Source organism: Neolamprologus multifasciatus, chromosome 8, assembly GCF_963576455.1.
Source record: "Neolamprologus multifasciatus chromosome 8, fNeoMul1.2, whole genome shotgun sequence".
NCBI lineage: Eukaryota > Metazoa > Chordata > Actinopteri > Cichliformes > Cichlidae > Neolamprologus > Neolamprologus multifasciatus.
Genome location: NC_140446.1, coordinates 131,742 through 147,500, shown reverse-complemented (window position 1 = coordinate 147,500; position 15,759 = coordinate 131,742). Strand labels below are relative to the sequence as shown.

General features: G+C 45.0%; 1 protein-coding gene, 1 long non-coding RNA gene and 1 pseudogene across 4 annotated transcripts in view; 1 reads left to right on the top strand and 2 right to left on the bottom strand.

Annotated features, from left to right (window-relative positions):
* The window catches only part of LOC146512000 (uncharacterized), a 192,860-nt gene that overhangs the window by 47,424 nt on the left and 129,677 nt on the right, over nt 1–15,759 (top strand). The gene's annotated exons all lie outside the window — the stretch shown is intronic.
* Nucleotides 1–15,759, bottom strand: part of stxbp4 (syntaxin binding protein 4) — a 70,177-nt gene that overhangs the window by 24,752 nt on the left and 29,666 nt on the right. For all 3 annotated transcript variants that reach the window (XM_085171118.1, XM_085171116.1, XM_085171117.1), the window contains exons 2-9: nt 11,987–12,060; nt 11,716–11,811; nt 11,541–11,610; nt 9,775–9,849; nt 4,696–4,781; nt 3,941–4,094; nt 1,785–1,917; nt 1,401–1,507 (exon numbers count right to left, since the gene is read on the bottom strand). In XM_085171118.1, the coding sequence (XP_085027244.1) occupies nt 1,401–1,507; nt 1,785–1,917; nt 3,941–4,094; nt 4,696–4,781; nt 9,775–9,849; nt 11,541–11,610; nt 11,716–11,811; nt 11,987–12,060 (795 nt within the window). The remainder of the gene's footprint in view (nt 1–1,400; nt 1,508–1,784; nt 1,918–3,940; nt 4,095–4,695; nt 4,782–9,774; nt 9,850–11,540; nt 11,611–11,715; nt 11,812–11,986; nt 12,061–15,759) is intronic.
* Nucleotides 13,590–14,375, bottom strand: LOC146512011 (uncharacterized; annotated as a pseudogene).

Sequence of the window (15,759 nt, the reverse complement as noted above, 5' to 3'; positions counted from 1 at the left end):
AACTTGCTATTGCAATAAACTATAATCTAATTATCCACACCTAACAACTCTTGCACTTAATCTATAATAAAATGATGACAGAAAAATGTTATAGCACTGCCTTTAGTAGCCTCACACAGCTCTACTGTTTCTTCCTCATGTCCTTACCAGCCAATGTTATATCATGAGTAATAATATAAAAAAAATCCATATACGTAAAACAAACACATGCACGCACACACAGTGACATTTTAGACCTTCTTCAGAATACTGTATATACTATGGGCATCATGGTGCTGATCCAGAATCCTTACATTATTATTTATTACTAGAGCTACAATAATAAAGCAATGAGGAGGGGGAAGTAATAAATATGAAACAATGTATTTATGATGATTCCATTTGTTTCACTATCCACTCTGTGCAGGGGCAAAGCTTATTACATTTTTAAACTGTAGAGATACAATAATTTTACTGCTGTAAAATCCAAATTTTGTCTTATTTAAAATATAAATCTAATATAATCTGCTTCTTAATGTATGTTCTTTAAAATACAGCGTGTGTTTTTTAAAATATTATAATAATGCATAATTATGTGGACATGCATATTAGATCGTTTTTAGTGAAATATAATCCCTCCAGAAAGGAAGGAAAAGCCCTGTAACTTACTTTAAAACTAAATATGTTCCCTAAAACGGTGACAGAGCTACAGACCCATGACAGCCTTACCCAGTGAGCCAGCAGCTATGACCAGCGCTACTTGTGCAGTTAATAAAAGGACAGGTAATGTTTGTCGCGCTGTTGCACACGCAGCACGCTCGTTTGTTTCAGTGCGTTAGTTGCCACAAGACAGCTTACCAACGTATACGTAATAAGCTAATACTCCTGTGTGCTATACACTACAGTGTACGCTGTACACCTACTTACTGGTTTTGTCGCATCAGTCTGTGTCTCTGAGTTAACTTGTTTCTCCTACAGCTCCGGACCGCAAAAAATGCGCGTGCTCTTTGTGAGCTCGTTCCCAGCTCGTAACCAGCGAGTTCTGCCGTCAAGGTCGATCATTGGTTAAATGTGATCATGTGACTGATGCAAGCCAGATCCTTTTATTTAGCAAAACTGTGATTAATAGTTAAATATTATTGTTGAGGGGCACAGACAGGACTCCGCATGCACACACACATTAAAAAATTAAAAAAAAAAAAAGTTCCCTCAACAAAAGGGCACTTTGGGCACCCATCAGGAAAGGGGCAGGTGCTCAAGCCCCTCTAGCCCCCCCCTCTGCACGTGCCTGCTCTGAATAGTAAACAATGCTGTGTCTTTGAAACAACAGCAGCACACGAACAGCGGCGCTGTGTCTTTATGTCCTTGCTGTGCTATCCTGTCATTTGCATAATGTCTGTTCGGTATCAGGTGTGCCGTACCTGAGCTTGGTACGTGTCAGGATGCCCCTGGCCTCCTCGTATGTCACTCCGATCAGCGACTCTTTGTTAATGGACACCAGCTGGTCCCCAACCTGCAGCCTGCCGTCCTGAAGCAGTCAGACCGGAGCAGTGAGTGTTCAGCAGCTCACACAAACACTATTAATATAAGTTGGTATGATTATTATTGGATGAGCATAACACGAGTGCTGTAGTCTGGCCTTTTGCTGGCATGAAGTTGAGGACTGACATGTCCCCTTATCTGTTATCAACACAGTGAATCTCCAGTGCATCAGATGCATTTTTAGTGTCTGCTGTAGACACAGCCCAGTGGGCTTCTCACTGAATCCAGAATGAGTCAAACCACCGGACCACAAAGATGCTGACCTTCTGGCAGTCTCCTCCAGGCGCGATTTCCTGAATGAACACCATTGGTCCTTCGGGACGGTTGGCTCCGCCCTTGATGATGAGCCCCAGGCCTGTTCCCTTGGCAACACATATCAACTGAATGACACTGTCACTGAGGACAGAGAGAGAGAGGACAGAGAGCGTGATTAAAAAGCACGCTGTCATAATCTCTGACCCTCCTCCAGCTTCAAACTGCTGAAGAGGCTTTTCACTATTTTTAGTGGCTGCTGGTGTTTCCATGCACTGAATCATAGTTTATTATGTAACCGCCGTCCAATAACAAACTGCCTGGAACAACTCAATGTACTCGCAGTTAAAGTACTGCAGTACAGCAGCCTGCTTATGCATGTCAGTACTGCGCTCTACTAACATGTTGTAACTACAGCGAACCAGCCTGTGATGCTCAGGCTCATCAAACTGATGTATACCATCATTAGTCCATGACCCAGGCTCCATCATCACGAGTACTGGACTCTGCTGTCCTGTTACTTAGTTTGAGTTTTGCTCTGGTCTGAGAGCACGTCGCTGTTTCTACATCACTTTAACACTTTTCTGTCTTTATGAGTGTCATGCTTCCTGTTTTATTTTGATAGTCCCTTTCCTGTGTGCAGTGTATCTAGGGCCTTTCTCAATATGCGTACTTGTGCGTACTTGCGTTCTCGTGTACTCGTGATACGTCATCAGTTGGAGACCAAGTACTGTTCCAATTCGAAGTACGCATCAAGCCGAGAACGCGAAAAAGTCCCGGATGTGTTCTCGCTCCGCCCGTTTTATCGAGCATGCATCGGTGGTGACTTGTGTGGACTTGGTACAGCTAAATATCCCAGAATGCATTTCGTCCAAAACTCAGACGCGGCAATGGCGGACGAGCGGGGCTAAAAACTTTTAAATATTACTCTTTCTGGGTCACAAAATAAACTTTTAAGTTCTTTTCAAGCGAGAATGTAGCTGTGTAAACTTCAAATATCTGCTCAATTTATCAAGATATCATATATTTCCAAACGAGCGCCGACATTTTCGGAGACGTCTGTGACCTGCCAGCTCCATAGCAGACAGCGAGGTCGAGGATTATTACAGCCGGCGAGAACAGCGGACTCCCGGCACATCGTTTTCAACCCCCCCCGCGGTCTTTTCACTACTCAGGTTAAACAAACCCCAGCAGCTGTCTATTGTATTGAGTGTCCACTAAAATAAAAACAAAAGCGTTCTAACATCTCACCTGCTTGTTTTTATTAAGGTATGTACACGTATGTACATGTACACTATTTTTATTAATATTTCACTACTGAGGTTAAACATGATATATAAGTCACTTCGATCACTTCTAAATGTTAATGTTTGGTTTATTTCAGTGTTTTATTTGTTCCTGAGTAAACCGGTTTGGCTGTGATTAAAGTTAAGCTTCATAACATATTACTCACAGTTAAATTAAGAGGGGACGGCAGTAAAAACTCCGGACCTGTGACATCATCAAGTACGCTGGTGTTCCAGTTGTACAAATCGCGAGTCCGTGCTCGCGTTCTAGGCGAGTCCGTACTCGCCGAGAACGCACGGGAGTACGTACTCGCGTACTTGAGAATTGAGAAAGGGCCCTAATTTTGCTTCCCCTTGTGTCGTTAGGTCTCATTTGTCCCACCTGTCCTCTCGTTGTCCTGCTTGTGTTTCCTCGTTAACCCTCATGTTCCCTCTCCGTGTGCTGTCTCCTCGTGGTTCCAGATTTCCTTGTTCCTAGTTTCTAGTTTTGTGTTTGTATTCAACCTTTTTCTCCAGTGATTAAAGTTTAGCTTTCGCCTGAGTCCTCGTCCTGCTGCCACGCAGCGCTACATGACAGATGTGACGCAGGGGCAGCGTGTGAAGAAGGAGACGCACTAAAACACCAACAAGTGGCAAAGAAAGGACTTCACAGCTTAACAGCTGTGTTGGTTTCATTAAAAACTCTGAATAAATCAGCTGGAAAGTAGAAATTCCTCATGAAGACTCACTGCAGGACGGGTTTAGCTGCGTTTTTATGTCTCTATTTGAAAATGTATTTTAATAATAAATATAAAACAGCCAATCAGAATCTGTGTCGAATGTTTTCTGGTTTACAGGGAAGTGAAGGCATCACGGTGAGAGGGAGTTATTTCTGTTCTTACCTGAAGGCGTGCAAAGGCGTGTGCACGGCGTAGGTGGGGTTAGCGGGGTAAGGGGCGGTGTGGGTGTAGGCCGTGACCCCCTCTTTAGGACTGAGGAGCTGGGGGCTCCCTGACCGGGAGGAGGAGGAGGAGGAGGCCGTGTCCGTCAGCTTCCCTTTAAAAAAACGAGAAGAAGAATGAAGAGAGGTGAGCAGGGAGACGTGGGAGAGAGAAGAAATGGGGAGGCGGAGGGAGGCGGAGGACGCTGGGACATGGCGGGATGGAGAAAAACTGGAACACAGGATCAATTTAGTGACTCGGGACTGAAACTTTGTGAGGACCAGACGGACATGAGAGGACTTTATTTCAGAAGGTAACAGGATTTTTAGAGTGTGAAGATATTTTTGGAATTGTGGACATTTTTGAGAAGTGGTGTTTTTGGAAAGGAAAGTCGCAACACCTTTGTAAAACTATTATTTTACTTTTTTTAGAACGTGGGGACATTTTTGGGTCAGAACATATTTAGTGAGGATGTTTTGTCCGCAGCTCTGCGACACGCAGACACGGAAATGAAAAATTAAACTTGTAATGGACTCTTTTAAAAGGACTGTTAGTTTTGGAAAGTGACCACAGAGCGATTTTGTAACATGCTGTGAATTTTAGGGCATTTGAGCTGTTGGAGTATCGTCGTGTCTATCGTCGTCTTCAGAGGGCTGTCTGAGGGTTTGGTTTGTTCTGGGTCGAATGTTCATGTCTGATGTGATGGTGGGTTTTACCTGTGGACAGCTGCGTGGGAGAGATTCGTCCTGAAGCCGTGATGTGGTTGGAGCTGTACTTCTCCATCAGCTCAGCGAACTCCCTCCTGAAGGACACATGAACACATCACAGCGCCCTGTTTCAGATTCACGTCTCAAAGACCCTCCTAACCTCAAACCCAGTCCTTGTGGTGAAACTGAAGGAATTAAGGACATTTCTGTCTTCTCCAAGACTTTAATTCACATAAAACATAAAAGAACTGCTAATAACTGCTAAACCAGTTTGGATGTCTGTGCAGTTTATTTCACAGGCCTGGATTTAAAATATCCGCCTGCCATTAGTTCATGAACACGAGTTTTTCTTAAGCTGCAGATTCCAGGAAAAAAATGTGTTCCAAGAATGTCTGGATTGAGTCGGACTTTCCTGGAAATCTGAAGAAAAGCACTCAATGATGAGGCTGTGAGCCGACATACATTAAAGATGTGCTTCATTTCAATGATGTTCCTGCTCAATGAGCTGCAGTTCAAAGACATCGTTTCCAAAGGGAAAGCACTTTGGAAACATGGCGGCCCGCGCTGGACGCCGTTCAGCACTGAGGCGTTTGAGGCGAGCGAGCTGTGAGATCTGTGAGAGTTTGTCTCCCTCACATGGACACCGAGGAAACCGGACGTCAGCCTCACTCAAACCATCAGCCATCACGGTGTGATCCGATCAGCTGTTAATGCCTTTTAAAGTGGATCTGCACGATCATTGAGAAAAACCATCCAGAGATCAGATGTCTGTGGTTCCATCCACCCTCAGCTTTCTTTCAAACAGCTGCTGGAAAAACTGGAATTCTTGAATTATCTTAACCCCCCAACAGAAAACGTAAAGCCAGAGGTCTAAACTGCAGCCATCCACCGTTTCCTTTTACACCACTAACCAATCACATCAGAGATCACCTGGAGGCAGAAAGCATTTCATGAATCAGCAGGTCGACGCTTCGCCCCGACGTGGCGACGGAGCACAGCGTTTGTATCTGTGAGAGCTTCAGTGCAGACCAGCATCAAGCTCTGAATTAAATGTATTTGAAGTCAAACGTAGAGCGTCAGGCAAAGCAACCAGGAAGTATCACGTAAAGGTCAGAGACCAGGACGCCGTCGTGAAGGTCATAAAAATGCTTCCTCACCCTCAATAAACACAAATCAATGATTCCGAGTGAAAATCAGCTGAAATCAGACGTTTATTCATTAAAATAAGAAAAACGTGCTCGGAATAGACTTAATGTATACAAATCAAATTTCATTTGAGCAGACTCCATTAAATGTAACAGTTTACTCTGTAGTTATTATAATATGTTAGTCAAAGTCAGCGTTTTTGGGCAGTTTTATTTTGAGTGTAAAGGCGGAGACGAAGCAGGAATACCGCCGCTGGAATGAAACTTGAGAAGAAACAGTGACAGGAAATAGTCACGTGTGTGTGGAGGAAAACTAAGAAAATGAGGAGGTCGAGGAACAACGGAAACGTGAAATCCAGAAGCCGCAAGTTCCCGTCAGGATTGGAACCAGCTCCAGGACCAGCTCGTGAACAGCCAGCCTGCAGTGGGACAGCTTAAAGAGCTCGACCAGGAAGTGAAGTGAACGACTCTGAGCTAACGTTTAGATTCTTCTGTGGGGGTGGGGGGGTTGGACGATGGTCATGGACTGCAAAGACCTAAATGGCTGTAGCTCAGGAGGTAGAGCAGGTCACATAGTGATTGGAAGGTCAGTGGTTTGATCCCAGGCTCCTCCAGTCTGCATGCCGAGTATCCTTGGCCAAGACACGAACCCCAAGATGCTCTTGATGCCTCCATCAGAGTGTGACTGTAGTTAGAAAGCAATAAGTGCACAGAGAGTGCTTGTGAGAGTGAATGTGGTTTAGAGCACTTTGAGTACTCTGGGAAAGTAGAAAAGCACAATATAAGGATCAGTCCATTTACCACTCACTCAAATCATGAAAGAGAAAAACTCATCAGATCAGTGATCGATTTTTAAACGTGTCCTCGAACCACCTGAGGGTCCGCCCCCCAACCGTCTGCAGCAGCTTAAAAATAATCTTCCACAATATTCCCTCCAATTCAAGCCTCCATCAATGAGCTTAAACTCCACGCTTGTTTTTCTGGTCTTCTCCATCCACCCCCCTTCCCTCGCCCCGCCTGATTGCATCACGGCGTCCTCAGCAGGAACCGTGTGGCTGCAGATAATCGTCATCAGTAGTTTTAGGTGTGAAACGTCAGCAACATTGGAGCTGTGAGGCGAGTATATACACACACACACACACACACACACACACACACACGCGCACACACACACACGCACACACACACACACGCGCACACACACGCACACACACACACACACGCACACACGCACACACAGGTTTCGTAACAACAGGGATGAGAATGAAAATGTGCCAGAGGTGGGACGACCTTTCGTCTGCAGTCACAACAACACGTCACTTCCTGTCAGCTGCTGTAAGCTGCTGATCTCTTTGTTGTTCTTTAAATCAGCTTCTGTTCCTCTGCGGACTCTGACCCGCCTCCGTGGCCTCTGTGACCCGAGACTGAGGTCAGCGTTATGTGAAAGCAGCTCGCAGAGTTGCGCATTTATCATTTATAGATGTTGCTGTTAATCTGTGAAATACTAAACACAAATCATTTAGTTTTATTTTAACACCGATCTGTCCCCATAGATTAGCTGCATTCAGCCAATCAGACACAGCAGAGGTGTCCAACTGGCTGCGAGGAGGCGGAGCCTGCAACATTGTCGACCTCTGAGCTCGACCTCAACACTGATGATTTTAAAGCGACTGCGCAGGACGTCCAGAGTGACTGCAAACTCAGACAGATCAGCAAATGTCTGCAAATACCTGCAATCAATCTGAGTCGGTCTGCAACAGGAGACGCAGCTCACCTGTGTTCTGGTTGTAAGGTGCAGCTCCTGTTAAAGTGTTCCAGTTGAATCCTGCAGCACCACGTCACTATTTCTGTTTGACCATTGTTGTTTCAAACCTGCGTGCTTCTGGCTGGACTCAGAATGTAAGGAGATACAGTGGCTTGCAAAAGTATCCGGCCCCCTCGAACTTTTCCATTGTCACATTACAGCCACAAACATGAATCAATTTTATTGGACTTCCACGTGAAAGACTAACACAAAGTGGTGAACACGTGAGAAGTGGAACGAAAATCATTCATGATTCCAAACATTTTTTACAAATAAATAACTGAAAAGTGGGGCACATAACATTTCTCTGTTAGCCAAAATTAGCATCCCTTTACTATGACTGTGAACTGCGGCTACAACTTTATAACTAAACTAGCTAGTTAGCTAATTCTCCAGCTAGTTAGCTAATTCTCCAGCTCTAGTTAAGTTGCATTGTTAAAAAAGCCGTCAGTACATCAAAGAACCACCTTACCATCACCTACTGGATTTACAAGGCTCCTTTTCAGAGTCCTGCTATTAGCATTTTCCATTTTGGTTCATTTTAATTAGTGCTGTCAGCGTTAATCTCGTTAAAATGACATTAACGACATAACTGTATTAACGCGGCAAACCTCCATTAATGAGCTGCCATGGATCGCCCTGTGCGTGGGGCTGGATGGCGTCAACGTGCTAACGTGGGCAAACTCATTGATACTGTGCACGTCAGATTAACGCTGACAGCATAAATTGCTCATGCAGCTAACACTAGTAGGCTTGGCTGGAAAAATGTGTAATAAACTGAACTACTTATAACTGAAAGCAACAGCACCTGTCACTCAAATAGGCCACGCCCCTAATGATGCAAACTTTAAACCTATAAACAGTCGAGCTATTAAAACAGGTTATACAACTCTTGAACCACGGGGCAATCGTGGCTCAAGAGTTGGGAGTTCGCCTTGTAATCGGAAGGTCGCCGGTTCGAGCCCCAGCTCGGACAGTCTCAGTCGTTGTGTCCTTGGGCAAGACACTTCACCGCCTACTGGTGATGGCCAGAAGGGCCGATGGCGCGATATGGCAGCCTTGCTTCTGTCAGTCTGCCCCAGGGCAGCTGTGGCTACAACTGTAGCTGCCTCCACCAGTGTGTGAATGGGTGGATGACTGGGTGTGTAAAGTGCTTTGGTGGGACTAGTAAAAACGCTATACAAATACAGGCCATTTACCATTATAACCATGTTTATTTCTTCTGTAAAGGTTTAACATGGGAGTCTATGAGGTCTGACTCGCTTCTGGAGCCTCTGCTGGACGTCAGAGGAACTGCAGTGTTAGTGACATTTTTCATGTTTGACCCTTGAAGTGAATCCAGTTCAGTGAATCCAATAAAACCTATATCGTGCTTTCACAGACTGACGGTACAGTTTCATGACGCAACTGTCTCCCCACAGACACAGCAGGATGTCACCGAGGCGGTCTGATCCCCGGTCATGTCTCTGTGCTGAGCAGCTGCAGCTCTTTCCCAGAGCAGAGACCCTGTGGACAGACAGCCCCGTGTCCCTATTGTGTCAAGTTGTGTTTGAGCTGATGTGAAAAAGCACAGGGGCCAGCAGAGTGCCAGGTCAGTTTACCTCACACATCACCTCACAGCTCGCTCCAAGGACGAATCAAACCACTGACGAGCCTCGTTTCCAGGAGCACGGAAAGCTCAGCGTCGTCTCAGTGGGAATAAAAGCAGATTCCATCTTTATGAAGAGCCTCTTTAGAAAAAGCTTAAAACCCGACTTTTCCTCCACTCACACTGAACGAGGGAGCGTAAGAAGCTTAAATGCTCCATTCAGTCATTAAAATGTGACTGGAGAAGTGTCTGCACACCTGAACTTGTGACCCTGAACACTTTAAGGCTCACTTGTCTGTCCACCCACTGCAGGAACATAACCCCTGTCAGCTGACTGTCAGCATCAACCCTTGGCCTGGCAGTCACCCCTGCAGCTCAGCTCAGATGTTCTAAGATGACTTTCAATCAGCTGCTCTGCTGATCACAGATCATCACCATCAGACAAACCGAGTTCGTCCTCAGATAACCTCAGAAAACATGCTCAGCTCAGCCAGACAGAGAAAAAGCAGTAAAATCAGAGGGATAATTTCAGAATAAAAGCACCTCCTTACCTGGATTCCTCATCTCTGGCGATCAGCAGGGACATGTGATTGGAGAGCGAGGCCGTCCTTAAGATCTCCACCGCCCTATCAGGGAGCAGAATCGAGCAGTGAACATTACCAGCGTGTGATGGAAGATAAAGAGTCCATGTGTAAAACTCAAGGACATCTCTGCCTGGTGGAAACGTCCTCTGTGGGCCTGTTGGACAAATAGACTGCAGTACCACCGACAGCCACTAGATGCTGACAGCAACTGACTCGAGCCCAAAAGTCTTTGCTCCTACTTAAAAGTTCAAAAGAACTTTAGTATCTGTCGTGTGGCCGATGATCGATAGCTGTGATTGTTGTTCCATCTGCGACTTTCGAGCCTCTGTTTAAAGAATGAAACAGATTTTTAAGTTTAACTGGAACTGTGATACTTGGTTATCATCAGTGTTTATGACGTTGGTGTCTCCAGCTAAAAGAACCATACTTCAGCAGGTAGTACCATCCAGTGTCAGTTTTGACCAGTAAGTTTCATCATCGACATTTTTTCTGATGAAAACAAGATGATAACAAAATAAAATCTAATCACAAGGACACAAACTGTGATGAATCAACACTCTGTCAACGAATAAATATGAGATGAAAATATTCTGGAGAGACAAGATCCAATCAAAACTGATTCAGCTGAGCAGAAAGGCGGGACGAGTTTGGAAGTTATCCAATGAGAAGTAATCTCCTGGTGCGACGAGGTTAGACCTGCATTTAGACTTCAGTCGCCTGAATCAACTTTAGATTTAGTCAGCTATAATCAAAGTTTGCTCTCAGAATGAACACTCGGGCTGCAGTTTAAATTATCTGCAGTGTTTACATGTGAAGGTGAGGCTATTGTCTGTCATAGACAAAAATCAGGAACAGGAAACTGCTGTGTTTAGCGGTCGTGCTAAACATGACATAAAAAACATGAAATAGAAAACTTCCTGTTTTCCTTATTTCCTGCACATTAACTGCAGTTTCTCCCTTAAAAAAACAGCAGGGAGTGTTTCTATAGGTCACCTGTTTAAATTGCACTAAGGCTTGTAGTTGCATCATTAGGGGTGTGGCCTCTTTGAGTGAAGGGTGGATGGTGACACAGGCGGCTGTAGCTGCTAGCTGTCTGCTAGCTTCACCTGAACTGGACTTCTGGACCATGTTTGTGCTGTCGGAGCCTTTTTAATGACATCATGTGACCAATAATGTGGCTGCTGTGAGGTCACTGTATTAACAGCTTTGGTGCAGTACATTTTTATTTTGATGTTAGCAAGATTAGCAAGTATCTGTGTCTATGCTCCCATACACTAACTCAGGTTCAAAAGGGAGTTTTTCCTTCCCACTGTCTCCAAGTGCTTGCTAATAGGAGGTCATGTGATTGTTGGTGTTGCTTTCTCTGTATTATTGTCTTAATAAGTCTTATTTAATAGTCTTCATTTCTTAATTTATAAACTAAAGAGCATTGAGGCGACTGTTGTTGTGATTTGTTGCTATATGAATGAAACTGAACTGAATTAAATAAAGTAGCTGATAACACTCCACCCTCTTGTCCAAATATGGTCATTTTTACTCAAAAATGCCAACATGTTGATGACCTTGAAGCAGATGTTGAGGCTGCAAAAGTTCACGTGCAGCATTCACATAAAGTGTGATGGACACCAACACTCTGCAGTCCATGCAGCTTCACAATTCAAACAGTGCAAATAAACAAGTGATGTGAGACCGCCATGCTGCATTTTCTAAAATACCGCAACAGTGAGACTCACCTCTCATTGGTCACCCCTATCAGGCTGATGTTATTGACATCCAAAATCAGGTCACCTGACTTAAGCCGACCTGGAACAGAGAGTGACAGACAGACGGACGGAGAGAAGGCAAAGTGAGGGACGATAACAGTGTCTGTAGTAACCGATCCACAAAAAATACCAGAAGAATAGCTACCATCCAGAGCGGCCAGCCCACCAGCGATCACTCGCTTTATGTAGATACCAAACTCCTCTCCTGTCAGCTCTCTGTAGCCCCCAATTATTTTAACACCTGTGAACACACACAGATGAGCTCCAGTTAAAAAAGAGCCTGGCTTTCAGGCTGTACTGGCTCTTCATCTAGTTGTGACAGGCGATCGCAGCATTTTCAGATGCTGAGCTGCGGCTGAAGGAGGAGCGGTTAATAAGGATTCAGAGGTCAGTAAGGTCGAGGGAAAGATGCTCACCGAGTCCCTTCTTGCAGTCGCAGAACTCCAGCCTCTGTACGGCTCGGCTGATGCCGTGTGGGCCCATGATCGTCCTGGCAACAAGCAAAAACACAACAGATTTAAACACATATCAACATCCTCCCTCAGCCAAAGCCCCTCTCGCTCTGTTTCCTCAGAGCGCCGCTGCACAAAATAATCAAATCATCACAGGATTTTGGCATTGTCTCCCTCTCTCCCTCCCACCTCCACCCGACTACGTCCAACCAATAAAATCTGTCGCCTCCTAAACGACGAGGCGGTTGAACCATGTGGCGACCTGGATGTTTGGAGGCTCGGGCGAACACAAACAGTGATTAGAAATAATCAAAGGAACATTACGGAGCAGTTGTTTTGTTTTTCTGCTGAGAGATTTGTGGGTGAGAAGGTTTCAGATTAAAGCTGAAGAGACTCCGACGTGGTGAACATGATCCTGCTGTCTGCTGGTCGTTCTCAAGTCTCAGCTCAGAGTCAGCACAGAGTCAGTTTGAGCGGCAGTTTGAGTCACATGCTGGTGTCTGCGCGTTTCAAAGGTTCGTGTAGAGGCAGCAAAGCCTGTCATGGACAGACTGACATGAATACTCGAGGCTGGGCCCAGAGGCTTTTTTAAATCTTTGGGCTCTAAGCTCAGTTTGATGCCTCCCTCAAACGCCGACTAAAGACATCGAAACAGATGCTGTGTCAGTTTTATGGGAGTAGCAACAAGAGAGAGCTGATCCTTTAATTTGGGTTCACTTACACTCAAAATAATCATGCTGACCACTTCCAAAAATAGCGAATGAAAGGTCACATGGTGCATCTGCTGTTTTTCTCTGTCTGTCTCTTTAGTGACACACATCTCTGCAGATGACACATTTTTTCATACAGCGGTCATGCAAAGGATCCAGTTAGTTCTTTGTGTATTATATTGCCCCCTTGAGGACTGACAATAATCACTTCCACCTAAAAGTCTTCAGAGGTCTACTGGATTAAAACCAAGCACCAAATAAATTCTGCAAATTTACCTGGAAGGTCTTTTTTTAGGTTAGGAAAGGTTAAGGATACTGTGCTTCTCTGTTTCATTTAAACTTAATTTACCAACCAGCTGCAAAGAGAAAGCTTTTCATACATATGTTGATTTAACAGTCATGTTTGCAGTTTAGATGGTTAAGTGGATGTTTGGATGGTTGGTTAGTTGGAAGGAAGGTTGGATGGTGAGGTGGATGGTTGGTTGGATAGTTGCATGGTTGGATGGATGGATGGTTGGATGGTTAGTTGGATGGCTGGTTGGCTAGATGGATGGTTGGATGGTTAGGTAGATGGTTAGGTGGTTAGTTGGATGGTTGGTTGGATAGTTGCATGGTTGGATGGATGGTTGGATGGTTAGTTGGATGGTTGGTTGGATAGTTGGATGGTTGGATGGTTAGGTGGATGGTTGGTTGGATATTTGGATGATTAGGTGGATGGTTGGATGGTTAGTTGCATGGTTGGATGGTTAGGTGGATGGTTGGATGAATGGTTAGGTGGATGGTTGGTTGGATAGTTACATGGTTGGATGGATGGATGGTTGGATGGTTAGTTGGATGGCTGGTTGGCTAGATGGATGGTTGGATGGTTAGGTGGATGGTTAGGTGGTTAGTTGGATGGTTGGTTGGTTGGTTAGTTGGAAGGAAGGTTGGATGGTGAGGTGGATGGTTGGTTGGATAGTTGCATGGTTGGATGGATGGATGGATGGTTGGATGGTTAGTTGGATGGCTGGTTGGCTAGATGGATGGTTGGATGGTTACGTGGATTGTTAGGTGGTTAGTTGGAATGGGTGGTTGGATAGTTGCATGGTTGGATGGATGGTTGGATGGTTAGTTGGATGGTTGGTTGGATAGTTGGATGGTTGGATGGTTAGGTGGATGGTTGGTTGGATATTTGGATGATTAAGTGGATGGTTGGATGGTTAGTTGCATGGTTGGATGGTTGGATGGTTAGGTGGATGATTGGATGGATGGTTAGGTGGATGGTTAGGTGGTTAGTTGGATGGTTGGTTGGATAGTTGCATGGTTGGATGGATGGTTGGATGGTTAGTTGGATGGTTGGTTGGATATTTGGATGGTTAGTTGGATGGTTGGTTGGATAGTTGGATGATTAGGTGGATGGTTAGTTGCATGGTTGGATGGTTAGGTGGATGGTTGGTTGGATAGTTGCATGGTTGGATGGTTAGTTGGATGGTTGGTTGGATAGTTGGATGGTTGGATGGTTAGGTGGATGGTTGGTTGGATAGTTGGATGATTAGGTGGATGGATGGTTGGATAGTTGCATGGTTGGATGCTAAGGTGGATGATTGGATGGTTGGTTGGATAGTTGGAGCTGCAAAGAGAAAGCTTTTCATACATATGTTGATTTAACACTGGAAGTCCCAGGCTTTTCTAAGCCCAAGTCAGCCAAGTGGAAGCTAAACTGGCTAGTCTTTTAGCATCAATTCATATGTAAATTAGGTTGTTACTTGAGAAGTGGGGGAGTGGGGGTGTGTGAATGATTGCGGATTTCTAACTACCAACTGCCTCTTTGTTAGTGTGTGGGGGTGGGGAGCTGCTAAAAGCTGTGAACTTCCTTTCCTGTTGAGGTCAATGAAATTGTCACCTTGCGGGGTTTACTAGGCTGCTGCTCAGCAAACCTGTGAAACCCACAGTATAACCCTAACCCTGCAGTATATTGCAAGTAAACCTGACAAGTTTGGGATCAAGTTTTGGGTGGCTAACTGCCAACTGCCTCTTTGTTAGTGTGTGGGGTTGGGGAGCTGCTAAAAGCTGTGAACTTCCTTTCCTGTTGAGGTCAATGAAATTGTCACCTTGCGGGGTTTACTAGGCTGCTGCTCAGCAAACCTGTGAAACCCACAGTATAACCCTAACCCTGCAGTATATTGCAAGTAAACCTGACAAGTTTGGGATCAAGTTTTGGGTGGCTAACTGCCAACTGCCTCTTTGTTAGTGTGTGGGGGTGGGGAGCTGCTAAAAGCTGTGGACTTCCTTTCCTGTTGAAGTCAATGAAATTGTCACCTTGCGGGGTTTACTAGGCTGCTGCTCAGCAAACCTGTGAAACCCACAGTATAACCCTAACCCTGCAGTATATAGCAAGTAAACCTGACAAGTTTCGGATCAAGTTTTGGGTGGCTTGCGACCTAAAATCAAAGTACATTTGCAATGTCTTCCAATATCTTGGCAAGGGAAGTACATTTGCAAGAGAGTTGGCTCACTCTCATATGGCTGGGAAGAAGGCAAGAAAAGAACAGTTGCTTTGGACACAACCCTCCACACCTTTTTTGTTTGTTGTTTTTTTGTACTGTTTTTATCAATAAATCTCAGCAACAAAGGAAATACACCCATGTGTGTTGATTTCTCCCTAAGATGGCAAACAGAAACACAAGTTTCCTTGTGGGTTAGGGTTAGGCCACACCTAGACGGGTTAGGGTTAGGCCACACCTAACCTAGTGGCTCAGCACCACCTTATTTACATAACAAAAGCAGCAGTTCACAGTTCAGTCCAGGATATTAGCTAAAAGCTTACCAGCCATTTGGCTGGTTGGCGGGTTTTAAACGTAGAAAAGCCAAATGGCTGCTCTCTGGGAGTTCCTGTGTTAAGAGTCATGTTTGCAGTTTAGATGGTTAGGTGGATGGTTGGTTGGATAGTTGCATGGTTGGATGGTTAGTTGGATGGCTGGTTGGCTAGATGGATGGTTGGATGGTTAGGTGGATGGTTAGGTGGTTAGTTGGATGGTTGGTTGGATA